The sequence below is a fragment of the Monodelphis domestica genome, chromosome 2, assembly GCF_027887165.1.
Source record: "Monodelphis domestica isolate mMonDom1 chromosome 2, mMonDom1.pri, whole genome shotgun sequence".
In the NCBI taxonomy this organism is placed as follows: Eukaryota; Metazoa; Chordata; class Mammalia; order Didelphimorphia; family Didelphidae; genus Monodelphis; species Monodelphis domestica.
The window spans coordinates 493,380,655-493,396,222 of NC_077228.1; the positions used below are offsets into that span (position 1 = coordinate 493,380,655).

The 15,568-nt window shown below is 38.1% G+C and overlaps 1 protein-coding gene across 1 annotated transcript; it reads left to right on the forward strand.

The window, feature by feature from the left end:
• Nucleotides 1–11,755: 11,755 nt before the first annotated feature.
• LOC100014061 (olfactory receptor 5V1-like) lies at nucleotides 11,756–12,754 on the forward strand. Its single transcript, XM_001368362.3, has one exon. The coding sequence runs from the start codon at nucleotides 11,756–11,758 to the stop codon at nucleotides 12,752–12,754; it is 999 nt and encodes a 332-aa protein (XP_001368399.3).
• Nucleotides 12,755–15,568: the final 2,814 nt, after the last annotated feature.

A 15,568-nucleotide genomic window follows, 5' to 3' on the forward strand; every position in this document is an offset into this window, starting at 1 on the left:
TTATTCCCAATTCTTTCCCATTCATTAAATATGTTTTCCATCAATGTTCTTCCCTCATGCCAAATCCAGATTTATATTTCCATACCACTGAGAAACTTATGTTGGGAATATTGGGTCAAGGCAAAAATCCCTCTTTCATTTATAGTTGTCATAAATTCAGTTGGTCACTGTGACTCTCTCTACATATTTGGCACTTTCTTTTTACTCATTGCTCAGAGTGCTAGTTTTGAGGATCCTTGAAGAAAAAAAAACCAACCCAAACACTTCTTATTAAGACTCATAGTGAATAGAATACTGAACCTGGAGTTAAGTAGATTTGAATTAGAATCAATGCATTAAATATTGGTAGATACATCACAATAAACAAAAGCTCTTCAGTAGCTTTTGAAAGAGTATGATGAGTATAATTTTAAGACCCAAGACCAAAAAGTTTGAGAGTTGATGTACTAAGTAATAGAAGTATGGCCATATACCTGCAAGGTGGGGAAAAGTGTATATCATTGAGGTAGAAAGATGCAAATACAGTTTTAAAATTTGTCCAAATTTGATACAATGCTTTGTGAAATTATTATTATTGAAATCAGATAGGAAGAGATTTTTTTCTATCTATGCTCCAAGGGTTTGCACAGTCAGAGCGATTACATTGATTTATTCTTATTTAGTTATTGCCTTTGAGAAAGGAAACCCCTTAAGGTTAGTCAACAGAATATTTCCCATTTTCTTAATGCAAATTATTCTTGTCTCTCTTAAGACCTTTAGGCTGTTGACTTTACAGTTTAAATTTACATTTATTTATTTATTTTAAAGATTATTTCTCAGCTAACTTCATTACTGAGGCTCAACTGAATATGAAGTACTTTGAGTTCCACCAGGCTCTAAGTTCTGGAATTTTCTGTGAGAGCTATTAAGCAGGTGTATTGTCAGGGTGTGCTGGCAAATAATTTACAACTGGTTCTCTGGAGAAAAAATTGTACCCAAGATGCACTGTTAACTTTAATCTGCATTATTAACATTTTCTCTACCACTTTTTAAACTCTAGTCAGTAAAACAATACATCTTTGATCTGTAGTATGTTGATTTCTAAATTGTAAATGCTCTTGCTGAAAATTGACTCACCAGATGACTCTTGATGGTTCCAGAAAATCCTTGGAAGTATTCTTTTCTGTAGCTAAACAAGTGTCTACTCACAAACCAGTCTGAAAAAATTATGATTGAATCCAGGTCAATAATAACCCGGAGGGTATTTAGGAGTTAGGTATTTTAATTGCTTTTTTAAAAAACTTAATTCAATCGATTCAACCCATTCCAAAATTAAAATAGAATTCTTTGCACAGTAGCTCCCATAAGTGGTCCTCCTATCTCTGCTAAAGGTCCTCTGTGTTCCAATGGAACAATTAGTTAGTGCCTTATACTAACAGAGGGAGAGCTGGTTTATTCTTTGCCTAAAGAGTTTGATCCCATTCTAGGTGATTCAGGAACAGGTTGGACTACACACTTTTGAAGACCCTTCTGATTCTGTAATTTCCCCACTCCCTGACAAGACAGGCCAATCCATTTCATGCTCTGAGTTAGCAGAAATGATTTTCCCATCCCTGATGCTTTCCTGACCTCCAGTTATTTCTCTGAATAGCAAGAGCCCACTTGCATCTCCACCTCTCTTTCTTGGTGATAATCACAAATTTAGTCAGATTTAGATAGTTGTAAACTGAATGTTAAGACGATATTTTAAATTCAATATGTATAAAACTGAACTTGTCTTTTCCTTAAACCCTCCCCTCTTCTGAATGTCCCTATTACTACTGCAGGTACCACCATCTCCTCAAACATCTAGTCTTGAGACCTAAACTTCATCTTCAACTCCTTATTGACTCTCACCTCCCCATAGCCAATCAGTTGCCTCGTCCCCCAAATTCTATTTTTATAACACCTCTTCTATATGTCTCCTTCTCTTCTCTGACACTGTCACCACTCCATTGCAGGTCCTCATCACTTCATGCCCAGACTATGTCAGTAGCCTGCTGGATGGTCTTCCTGCCTCAAACTTCTCCAATTTGGTCCATTCTCTATTCTATGAAATTGACCTTCCTAAAGTGTAGGTCCCTGTTGATCCCTGTCCAGGATCAAATATAAAATCCTTGCTTGACTTTTAAAGCCCTTCATAACCTGGTTCCTTCCTCCCTTTCCAGCCTACTTATACCTTACTCTTCCCTATGGACTCTACAATACAGGTAGGATGGCCTCCTTTTAGTCTTCTCACAAGGTTCTCCATCTCCCAACTCAAAGAATTTTCATTGGCTGCCCACCCATACTTAGAATGCTCTTCCTCCTCATCTCCATTTCCTGGCTGCCTTGGCTTCTGTTAGGTTCTAGATAAAACTCCATGTTCTGTAAGAAAGCTTTTCCAGTCTTCTTTAATGACAATGCCTTCTTCTGTGGATTATCTCCACTTTATCCAGTCTATAACTTGTCTATAACTAAAGTCTATCTAGAAGAGTTTTTTTTTTTAATCCCCAGGACTCAGCACAGTACCTAGCATCTAGTAGGTACTTAAAAAAAGTTGACAGTTGACTTTCATCTCTAACTCCAAGTCTCCTATTCTATGTGGAGTCTCTGTACCCTGCTTCCCTTTGCTTTCAGACCATTAAATTCATATATGCTGCCTTTCCCAGACAAGATCCCACTTCTGTTTCCATTCCGCCTCCTAGGTACTCAAATTTTCTGGCATCCAGACTGACTTTGCTAGACAATTTCCCACAGACTCTATTCTCCAATTTGTGGGGTAAAACTCATGCAATTGCTAATAAGAACCAAATGCAAAACTCTGCTCTGAATGCCATAGGCTAACCAACTAACTGTACACCACTGGAGGATACTAGAAACTACTAAAGGTTTGGTTCCTGAAACCAATCGATGTATTCACTTTGATGGCTCAATCAGACCAAAGAGCTATCACAGCCCAGGAGGACATACTCCAATTCCCCAAAAGATACTTCTTCAGAACCCTAATTAGGTTCAAAGGTTTGCTTGATGAGGGTATAATCAGAGATTAACATGTCATTAAAGGTGTATCCTATTTTTCTAATCAAAATGCCCCCCAAATTACCATCATCTATGGCTCCCCATCATCTTATGACTGTATCTTCTTCTACGTACAGGGTCACAGCCAACCCAGTCACTTAAGACTTTTATAGTGCTTTTCCATTGTTCTACCCAATTTCTCAAAGCATTTTCCTACCTTTTGGCATGAATTCATTTTCTTCTGAATGCACCACCAATACTTCAAAATAAACATGTCCAAAAAAAAAGCCAATTTCAGATTTCAAGGTAAAAGGAATGCAAAAGGCCAAATAGTCTAAACTCTTCATTTTACAGGTAAAGAAATACAGAATAAATTGATTTATTCCTCCAATTCTGTACTATTTCCAAGTCCACTTATAAAAGCCACTGCCCAGAGGTCTGGTTTTCTTTGGGGTGGAATGCTACTAGAGCTCCAGTTAAGGCAGACATTGGCTGAGTCAAACCTGGGAGAACCATAGTACTGAAGACTATCAGTAAGGGAAGAGAGCTAATGGAAGCAACTGAGGAGGAGAACTTGAAGGTTACAACATAGGAGCATAAGTAGGTAGATAAATGTCTAATAGGAGGAGTCATACTAGAAATACAAGTCTGAGACAGAAAAGATGAGGAATGCCTAGGCTCAGAGGAATACCATGCAGTAGTCAGTTCTAAGTGTGTCACAGCTAGACAATAGGGATACAGGGGTAGGCATAGTGGAAACATCTGGTATTTGCCACCTGCATAAAACAGCATCTTATTGTCAAATCAGGATCCCTGAAAGGCCACCAAGGACAACATTGCCTTTTTATAAAAAATGTTTATGAGAAGAAAAACCCAACCTCTTTTTGTATTGTGTAGAGGTAGTTTCCTTTAGTTGAGTATCCATTAATTTATCTGTCATCAAAAGAAGACTTTGCCTAAAGGAGAGGAATGACAAATGAGCCAAATATCCATAATTTTTTTTGTTGAATTATAACCTATTGTCATCAAATTTTATTTCAGTTGTAAATGAATTTTATTTACTTTCAAAATCCTGAAACTTAGAAGAAATCAAATTCATGTGAAATTAGGATGAGGCACATAATTTCCCCATCATTCTATTTCTACTGGAATTTTCTAGAAAATGCTTAGTAGGACTACAGAAAATGAACTTAAATTTGAGGTAAAATCCTCAAAAGCATAAGTTGCCCTCTCTGGAAAACATCCTCGTGAATTTGGTCAATGATATGTAATCAAAAAACATACAAAACAAATGATGACATGTAGATTTCTTTGTGGAAACAGAGGTCTTTATGGTGCTGATTTAGGATCAGGTTATAGCCATCCAAAATTACAGAAGCGTTAGCCTTATAGTATACTGACTTTTTTCTCAATGAATATTATGCAAAGAAGTAGAAACTATGCAACTCATCACACCAGTCTACAAATATTTATCATCTGCAAAATATCTAATAAGACATAGCCCGATAGCTAGAATCATAAATCAGAAGCTTTCTGTATTCCGAGGAAGATGACAGATCTTCTTATACAAACACAGATCTCAAAATATCATGGCGGACTTAACCAATAAATTGTGCTAGAACTGGACCATTTTATCACAGACCAAGTTGTTGCTCACAACTTCCCAGCCATAACACTGACCCATAAAAAAGTTAAGACCATTTTTTAGTAGATGTCTCCATACAAAATACTCATAATATCTAAACTGTGTGGAATGGAAAGCTTTCAAAATACTGAAACTTAGAAGAAATCAAATTCATGTGGAATTAGGTACATAGCTTCCCCATCATTCTATTTCTACTGGAATTTTATAGAAAATGCTCTTAGTAGGACTACAGAAGATGAGCTTATATCTGTCTACTTTTATTCAATGACAAATTATATTTGTTTTATCTACCTGTATGGTAATTCACAGAACTTTAAATGTAAAATAATAATATTGGGTTAATGACTTGTCCAGGGAAAAGGAATTGTGCTGGAGCCAGCTTTTAATAGCTTGTGAGAGCTGATTGCTAAAAATTTCAATCTGAGTACTTATGTGTATGTGTGTGTATGTAAGTAGCAAGAATGGTGATTTGGCTGCTTAGGATGTGTTTTTTGGGTTGTGGAGAGGGGAGACAGGAGGCAAAGCCAGCCCCACACAGCTCCTTTCAGTCTTGCCCTCTTGTGATACACTTGGAACATAATTGCCATCTTAAAGTAGGAAGGAGTTGAAAGAAATTTTTCATTCCTAGTCAAAAAGCAAACTGAATCACAGAGAGGTAGCCTGAGGCAGAAACAATGAAGTTAAAAGAACAACGATTTAAGCCTGAGGGTGTCTACTACCTCCTTGGTTGGCCTGAAGAGCCATTGAAGCTATGGCTCCTAGAACTGAACTTTCTCTAAGGGATAGAGCAGCAGAAGATCTAAGAAGCCTCTGAAAACCAAGCAGCTGATTACCCCAACTCAATGAATAAAGCATCCATCCCAGAACACGAGTGGGATTTCACAGGAGCAAATGGCAGTGTTGGAGGCACCATTTGTCCTTGCCATGTGTATTCTATCCATGAAGGCTCCCCCTGTGTCTTCTCTTCCCATGCATGGGCCTTCCTTCTATACCTTCCATTCACACTTCTTTATAAGCCCTCTTTCCCACTGGCAATCTGGGAGAGTGTCTCCTAGTGTGTCTGGGGAGACTCTAGTGGCATTCATTTTGCTATATTATTGGATTAGATATCCTTCTTATTGGCTAGTAAAAGAAACACAGCGGAGGATCATGAACTCTGGTTTTGAAGGAATATTGACCCACATTGATCCTAAGTCTCCAATCTGGGGGTAACAGACATATAGGAGTTCATATGCAAAGGAGAACTTCAGGTGCACCATGTAAATGTCTCTACTAGATTGTAAGCTTCATAAGAGCAAAGACCACTGGACAAGACCACAAGGATTACTAAATGTAGTATGGTACAGACAGCAGGCATTTAATACATTTTTATTAAATTGAAATGTGAAAGCCCCATACTCATATAGCAAGTGAAGCTCAGAAATGTTGCCAAGGAATAAGGTTGGAAAAGCTTCAAAGATATGATCTTCAGGGTCCCTTTGTGCTGAGACTTTCTTTGAGCCTGTGATGCTAGGGGAAAAGTAAAGCCTCATTGCTTGAGCCACTAAAGATGAGCTAGTCCAGAGAGTCAAGAGAGTAACCTCAGGGATTAAAGCTTGCTCTGACCTCTAGGGATTGGCCAGGATAATGGGAACAACCTGATTTATAACTTGGAAATCTTCAAGCTGGGATCCCTCATCTCACATAGGTGTAACCCCCAGGTGAGGCAAGAAGGGAGAGCAGCCAGCAAAGGAGTCCTCTGCTGTACCCAGAAAGCCCACATCCTCTCAGTCCAGTCATAGCTGCCAGAGGCTCGTCCCACCTCTGTTCTCAAGACTAAGGCAGGAGCTTTGGGAGGTTTTGCTCATGAAAATAATTTTCTTCCTATTCAAGAAACCATAACCTCTCATTTGTGTTTAACACCTAGTTTCATTCACTTACTTTTTTTTTTTAGGGGAGAAAATTCCAAAGAAATAGGTAAGTCATATTTGTTTAATTAACATGAAACTTAATATTTTCTGAGAGTCCTTAAATAATTTAATTCTTTAACCTATGGAATCTGTGGGTAAAAAAAATGCCATCTCCCTAGGTGAAATGCAGGAATAATGAGAGCAATTCATTTTCAGCAGGGTTTTTGTAAGGCAAAAATATGTGTTCAATTTAATCTGGAAAAAAAAAATTAGTCCATTGAGCAGAGTCAGTCATCCTCAACATTTTGTAAGAAGTCAGCCAAACAATTGGTTCTTTAGACTTCACTGGGTTTTTTGGCAACGTGAGTTACACCCAACCTTAAGTCTCTGTGCATCTTGCTTTATAAAGATGCTCAATGTTGGTACTACAGAGTCACTCAATGAGCCCATTTTTTGAAATTTCACGCCTCAGGTTGACCCGATGGAAATATCTTCCACATACAGACATCGATAAAGGAGAATTCTTCTCTTGTCTCTTTGGGAAGAGTGGTTTTGTGTCCCAATGGCTGAGGGTGGCACATGTTTCAATTCAATTCAACAAATATTTAGAAACACCTATTGTTGGCAAAGCAGTACATTAGGTGAGCCCAGACAGAAAGGTGCAAAGCTTAGGTAAGAGTCTTTATATCCTTGTCTCCTTGGAGTTTATACCTTAACATGTGGAAACGACACACCAGTAGGTGACAATATACAGTACAGATAAGTGTATTATCAAAGCATAGAACAACGAGCTCTAAGCTTCAAAGAGGTAAGGCAGTGCCAGTTGGAGGATCAGGGCAGCTTAATGGAGAAGGTGGGCTTTAAAGCATAAAAAGAAATGCACTAGGCAAAGAGAATATTCTTGGCAAAGATAACAATGGGGGTCATGGGTATGAATCTTGAGGAGCTATTAAAAAAAAAACAAACCTTTCCTTCCATCTTAGAATAAATACCATATATTGGTTCCAATGCAAAAGAGTAGTAAGGGCTAGTCAATAGGGGTTAAGTGTCACACAGTAAGAAAGTATCTGAAATCAGATTTGAACCTAGAACCTCATATCTCCAGACCTGGCTCTCAATCCACTAAACTACTCAGTTGCTTTCTTAAAGACTGTTTTTAATAGAGTGATGAGGATGGAAGCCCACTACTAGGAACTGAGGGGAAGATGGATTTGTGACAAAGCTGAAGCATATGGTGGAGACTTTTACAGGAAGTTTAGAAATGAGAAGGGGAAAGATTCAGGATGGCAGCTTGATAAGTTTTTATAGGACCCGCCTGGCATTCCTATATAATTTACTTGTGGGTGGTGACCTGAGAAGGAGAATGGAAGCTAGAGGAATATGGATGAATAGATAATGCAGTTAGAGGGAGAGACACAGGAATAAAGACTCAGAGACAACAAGTTAAAACACGTGGGGAGTCATGAGCTCCATTAATACCTCTCTAGAAGAAGATAACAAGTGGAGAAATTATAAGTATGAGAAACAAGAGAACATGTGGGGAGCCAAGAGGTCTGGGATACCTCCCATGGGCCAGATGGCCAAATGATTAATGGGGGCTATTAGGGGCAACTGCTTTGAGCAAATCAAGCAGACATGAGGGGCAATATAGGCAAGACCAAGATCAAGAGATGTAAGAGGCAAGAGGGAGAGCAAGGGCAAGGGAGGCAAGGCAAGAGATGTAAGAGGGAGGCTCTCACATGTTCCCCAACTTTTATTGGAGATTTTAGGAATGTGAAGTAGGAGGCAATTAATTAATACATGATATGACATAGGTTTTTAATGTTGGTTGATTTGATAATCATGAAATCAAAGAGGAGGAGATTAATCCAACATGCACTTTGTAAAGGAATGTGGTCCCATGAGGTGTGAGCTAGGACTCTGTGGCTGGCAATGCCCTGCTTAGGAATTCTCTTGTCCTTTGGACTGAAGATTTAGAAATACAATAATCAATACTTAACATGGCCATGAGTCTGGCATATGAACACATAAAATACAATATTACTACATCAATCATACTTCCAAGATGCTAACATGTCTGGTATGCTACAGTTTTTTTTAAACCCTTACCTTCCATCTTGGAATCAATACTGTGTATTGGTTCCAAGGCAGAAGAGTGGTAAGGGCTAGGCAATGGGGGTCAAGTGACTTGCCCAGGGTCACACAGCTAGGAAGTGGCTGAGGCCAGATTTGAACCTAGGACCTCCCATCTCTAGAACTGGCTCTCAATCCACTGAGCCACCCAGATGCCCCCAACTTGATAAGTTTAAGCAAATTTGGTTTGTTTGTTTTTAAGTTTTAGAATTGGGAAGATCTGAGCATGTCTACACACTGGAGAAGAAAAGATCAATGGTGCATGAAAGAGAGAATTATTGTTGTGGTAAGTTCCTGAAGGAGGGGCTAGATAATGAGTTCAAAAGCACAGCAAGAAAAAGTAGACTTTGTTAAGAGAAGGGATGTCTCTTATTTGGAGAGAAAAGGGAAGTAAAAGGAAATGAGTGGTAATGCTGCAAAGTTTTAGGAAAGGAAGTGAAGTTGACTGAAGGCTGAGTGTATGTCTGATGGACTCAGTCTTCTTTGTGAAGAAGGGAGAATCACAGAACTGTAGAATTTAAGCGTTAGAAAGGATTATAGTCCATACAAAAAAGCAATTCCCATTGTAACACACTCAATGAGGGGCAGAATTATCTTTCATGAGAATGAGGTTCAGAGGAAGGGAAGAAGACGGAGATGATGTTATAGGGAATAACATAGAAAATGATTGAGGTAGAATAGGACTGTCAAGAAGCGGGCTGAAACATAAACTTTCAATGATTGAAATCATTAAGGATTCATGATTTTCTCAACTGGTACTCAGAAGGCCTGGAGAAGGAGCAGTGAAATCGGATGTTAAGTATTATACAGGAATGAATAATCATAGGTGGTTAATAGTGAAGGTGAAGGATGTAAGAAAGTGCAGGATAGTAATTAGTGAAATCTTAAACTGGCAAATTATGTAGTCAAGACTGTGCAGAGTAAAACAAAACTATAGGGAATAAATTGGATTGGAAGAATAAAGGCATAGTCAAGATACTGTGATAATGACAAAGAAAAGATTCAGTGTGAGTGTCAGAGGAGAGCTGGAAAGTAGGAGATAGTGATCATAGTAGAATTGCAAAATTTAAGATATTAGATGTAGCTTAATTCCAGAATTGGTGGGGTCTTACATGTGACCCATGTCTAAACCCAAAGAGAGGGTCAGTTTCTTAAAGTATCTGAGGAGGGAGAAGGAGGGAAAGATCATCATCCAGCTATTAGGAGTCACTGAGAAGCTTGAGAGAATGGTCTGAAAAATTGGTAGATGCCAGCAAAAAAGATTGGAGAGAATGTGGTTTTGTTCCACATTTCTTCCAGGATTACAGGTAGGAGAATGCCTATCAAGGGAACAGATTACAACCCATCCCCTACTTGTTTATCCTATGGTCCTCTTCTCTATGTGATCCTAAATCCAGGGTCCACCCAATGGTTAGAGGCTGTCTTCCTTTTCTTCTAACATTTGAGTGGAAATACCATTGGAGCACTTTGACTGTCTACTCATTCTCCCCATATGCCTAGTCCATCTTTTCTTTCTGTCAAAGAATTCTTTGATGATGCTGTTTTGCACCTCTTCTTTTTCAGAGTTCCTCAGGGGTGGTGTTATAATCTGCTTACTATGAACTTCACCATTTCCCTCCAGGTAATGCTTATCTCAGTCTTTTGGAGGTAGTGGTGATCCAGTGCTCAGTGCCATACATACTATTTGAGTAAATGGAAACTAGCAACACTAGTAAAACTTTTGTGTTGAAAAGATGGCCCTTTGCTGTTATGGGAAACTTGAGGTCTTTAGAAGTGCTTCACAATTCCCTGAATGCAGTCTAAACCACTCTACTCCTTCTCAACTTGACATAGCTCATGGTCCATCTGCATTGCCTGTCTGTCCTATATGTACCCTTGAAAAACTCTAGAGGATATCCATTTAGATTCCCATCATCATTTGGACAATAGACATTCTCCATCCATTTGGTAATACAATAATATTGACAATAGCAGACGTTTATATAGCACTAAGGTTTCCAAAGCACTTTATATGTATTTATCCTCACAGCAATCCTATAAGGTACCAGCTACCAGTATTATTATACCAATTTTATCAGTAAGGAAACTAAGACTCAGAGAAGTTGAATGACTTCAGTTGAGTTCACACAGGTTGTATTACCCCTCAACTCAAGTGGGAGAACCAGTACTTGAACCCAGTTCTTTGAGTCACAAAAGAAAATCAGCCTCATTCTTTTATAACACAACTTAATCACCTACACGTTATGAATGAGCTTTGGTTTGTTCCCACAAATTAAATCCACTCTCAAAGAATGAAGATGTCACCATCAGGGATGTTTCACAGCAATCTTGCAGGCTCAAGAGGCAATTCCCAAAGAGAAGCTCCCTAAAATGTTTAAATAATAGCAGCATTATGGAATAAGGAAAGAAACAGTGTTTATTAAGTGCCTCCTTTGAGCCAGCCACTGCACTAAGGACTTCACAAAATTTACCTCATATGGTTCTCACAACCTCCCTGCCAGGTCAGCACTATTATTATTCCTATTTTACAGTTGAGCAAACTGAGTTAGACAGAAGTTAAATGACTTAGCCAAGATCACTGAGCTAGAAGGTTTTTGAGCCCCAATTTGAATTCAGGTCTTCTTGATGTCAGGCTCAGAGAACTGTCAATTGCACCACTTAGATGCCTTGAAATATAAAGAATACAATATAACATAATAATAAACTATAGTCATAAAGATTCTCAAAGTGATCAATAAACTTCATCTGGTAGGCTTGTCAAAAGGTGAGCTACACTGCTGTTTTATCTTATACAGGTAGACAGCCAATTCTAGGCAAAATTTGCCAAGGAGGCTAAGTCTGAAGTTCATTTCCTTGATGTCTCTTTGTTTCCCTTTCCTGCTTTCTGCTCTGGTGACTATTTTCATTTAGATCACCTTTCTTTAGTCTTTGACCTGCTTGCCTCATCTCCTAGAGTAGTGTTTGGCATGCCTCTTCTTAGGAAAATGAGTTGAAAAGATTGGGCATGTGACTGACTAAAAATGTACCGATCACACAGCCTTTGTATAATTTTTTAATTTTCATTGCAGCTATGAAGGACATTAAAGAAAGGGGAAACCAAACACTTGTCACTGAATTCATCTTCCTGGGGTTTTCCAACCATCCAGAATTACAGGGATTGTTCTTCATGATATTTTTACTTGTATATCTGGTAACACTTCTGGGTAACCTTCTCATATTGACAGCAATCAGAATCAATCCTGTTCTTCACACCCCTATGTATTATTTCCTCATCAATTTGTCCTTCCTGGACATCTGCTACACGTCCACCACCATTCCCATCATGCTGGTGAATTTCTTCAGAGAGAAGAAGACTATTACCTATGAAGGTTGCCTGTCCCAGCTCTTCTTCCTTGTTACTTTTGCAGGCTCTGAGTGTGTCCTGTTGGCTGCCATGGCTTATGATAGATTTGTAGCCATTTGCCATCCATTACGTTACCCAGTTCTCATGAGCAAGAAGGTCTGTTCCTACTTGGCGGCTGGGTCCTGGTTGTGTGGTTTAGTGAATTCAATGACACACACAGGGCTCACAGCAACTGTCACTTTGTGTGGTCCTAACCAGATCAGCCATTTTCTCTGTGATATCCCTTTAATCTTGAAGCTCTCCTGCTCAGACACTTCAGTCAATGAGTTCACACTCTATGTGGCCAGTGCCACCATTGGTCTGAGCCCCTGCTTGTTCACTGCTGTGTCCTATATGCTCATTATCTCTGCCATCCTGAAGATCCAGTCCACTCAGGGGAGGCACAAAGCCTTCTCCACCTGTGCCTCTCACCTCACTGTGGTGGTCATCTTCTATGGAACTGCCAACTTCAACTATGATCGACCTAGCTCAGGCTACTCTCTGGATATGGACATCTTAGTCTCTGTCCTCTTCTGTATTGTTACCCCTATGTTAAACCCTATCATCTATAGCCTGAGAAACAAGGAAGTCACAGTTGCATTGAAGAAATTATGTGAAGTTTATATTTTACCTGGGCTGGTAGGTGGTCCAATGGATAGAGTTCGGGGTCAGGAGTCATCTTCCTGAGTGTGAATCTGGCCTCGGACACTTGCTAGCTCTGTGAATCCTTTCTTTTGTATCTTTGGTAAGCCTTTCTATATATTCTTAGCACCTAGCAGAGGGCATATTGTAAGTGTTTAATAAAATGATTGAGTGTCTAGAAAGGGGATCCATAGTCTTCATCAGATTGCCAAAGGGGTCTATGCCACAAGAAAAGTTGAGAACTTCTAGTCTATATCAATATATCTCTTCCTATATAAATGATTTCTAAATTGAAGATTGCAAAGAAGGTTTGAAGTGGTTCAAATCTAGAGAGTAAAGGAACAGTAACTGCCTATAATCTTCTATTAGAAGCTCTTTGAGAGGAAAGACTGGGGTTTGTTGTTAGTTTTGCCTTTCTTATATTTCCAGTCCTTAGCACAATGTAGGCAACATAGTAAGTGATTAATGTAGAGATGACGTTCATCTTAATGAGTTGGGGGTAAGGGGATTGGGGCTCCTTAATATTTAGAACTTTCTAAAAGTGAAATGGGGGAAATAATCATAACATATAATAATATATGTTAAATTAATTTAAGAATTTTTTTCCAAATACATGTAGAAGTTTTTTTTTTTAATTTGAGTTTCAATTTCTTTTTCCCTTCTTTTAGATGACAAGAAATTTGATATAGGTTATACATGTATAGTCATATAAAACATTTCCATATTTGTCATGTGAAAGAAAGCACAGACTTTCCATAAAAAAAAAACCAAACAAGAAAAATAAAGTTTTACAAATATGCTTTGATCTTTATTCCATCAGCTATATCCCTAGAGGAGGATAACATTTTTCATCATGTCTTTTTTAATTGTCTTGCATCATTGTATTGCTGAGATGAACTAAATCATTTATAATTGGTCATTGTACAATACTGTTCTTACTATATACAATATTCTCTTGGTTCTGCTCATTTCACTTTACAACAATAAATGTAAATCTTTCCAGGTTTTTCTCAAAGCATCCTACTTTCTTAGAGCACAACAGTCACATTCCATCACAATCATATACCACAATTTATTCAGACATTCCCCAGGTGATGGGCATCTCCTCTTTTTTCCAATTTCTTTGCCATCCCCCCAGAAAAGCTTATAAATATATTATTGTATTTACAGTATTTTCTCCTTGACCTGGGAGCTCTGGAATTTGGCTTTAATATTCTTGGGAATTTTCTTTTGGGATCTCTTTCAGGAGGTGATTAATGGATTCTTTCAATTTCTACTTTACCCTCTAGTTCTAGAATATTGACGGTCAGTTTTCCTTGATAATTTCTTGAAAAATGTTGTCTAGGTCCTTTTATGTGTGTGATGACTAAAAATTCAAAGTGACTGGAAAATCAAGTTAGCAATAACTAATAAGTCAACTGGTCAGTGATCATTCTTAGTTATCAAATACCCCAAAATTCTGCCACATGGCTCCATAAAAATAATTTTGAAACTCATTATTCACCCCTCTCCTGGACATCACAAGACATCTCTGATTGGTGAAGAACCAATGAGGAGGGTGTCCATCAAACTTTTAATCTCTCCCAGCTCCTTGAGTGATGGTTGACAATCACATGCTTGGTCCCATGCCCCCAAAGTCTAGAAGAAGAAACTAAGTTCTGCCCAGTTAGTTGTGAACATTATCCAATATTTCTCAATGGGAGGTTCAAGGACTTGGTTCTGCTGCTAGCAGACATAACTGGATTAGGCTGTTTTTTATTTACCAAGCAAAACAGATCCCATAATCTGACCTTTTTACCACTATACAATGGAAGATATTCTAGGATGGAGCATTCCCTAAATTCCTTAGGAGCAAAGGAAAGAGTAGGAAGGTCCAAAGATATTATCTGGACCTCAATTAAAAAATTCAGAAATAGAAATAATTCAATATGTTGGAAATAAATCCTTTCATTTGATCATTGTTCTCAGGTAGTCCAATAATTCTTTAATTAGTTCTCCTCAATCTGTTTTCCAGGTCAGTTATTTTTTTCAATAAGATATTTCAACTTTTTTCTTCTTTTGATTTTGTTTTGTTGTTTCTTGATGTCTCATGAAGTCATTAGCTTCCACTCACCCAATTTCAATTTTTAAAGAATTATTTTCTTCAGTGAGATTTTGTACTTCCTTTTCCAGTTAGTTGATTCAACTTTTTTAAGAAGTTCTTTTCTGCAGTGAATTTTTGTATACCTTTTTGCATGTGGCCAATTCTTTTTGAAGAAGTTCTTCTTAGTGAATTTTTGTATATCTTCCTCCATTTGACCAATTTAGCTCTTTAATAAATTCTTCTATTCATTGAATTTTTGTGTTGCTTACCAGTTGGCCTATTCTGTCTTTAAGGTGTTATTTTCTTTAGTGTGTATGTGTGTGCTTCCTTTAACAAGTTATTAACTTTTTTCTTTTCTTTTTTTAAATCCTATCTTCCATCTTAAAACCAATAGTATGTATTGGTTCCAAGCCAGAAGAATGGTAAGGGCTAGGCAATGAGGGTTAAGTGTCTTGCCCAGGGTCACATATCTAGGAAGTATTTGAATCCAGATTTGAACCCAGGACATCTAATATCTAGACCTGGCTCTCAATCCACTGAACTACCCAGCTGCCCCTGGAATCAGTACAATTTTTAAAAAATTCTACCCCTCATCAACTCTTTTTTCAAGATTTTCTTGCATCATTCTCATTCTTTCCCCCAAATTTTCTTTTACCTCTCTTATTTGATTTTTCAAATTTTTTGAGTTCTTCCAAGAATTCTCTTTTGACCTAAAACCAATTTGTACTTCACTCTGAGGCTTAATTAGCAATTTTGACATTGTTGTCTTTTTCTGA

What these genes read in the sequence shown, in the direction of transcription:
- LOC100014061 (XM_001368362.3), top strand. Translation starts at nt 11,756, where the DNA reads ATGAAGGACATTAAAGAAAGGGGAAACCAAACACTTGTCACTGAATTC.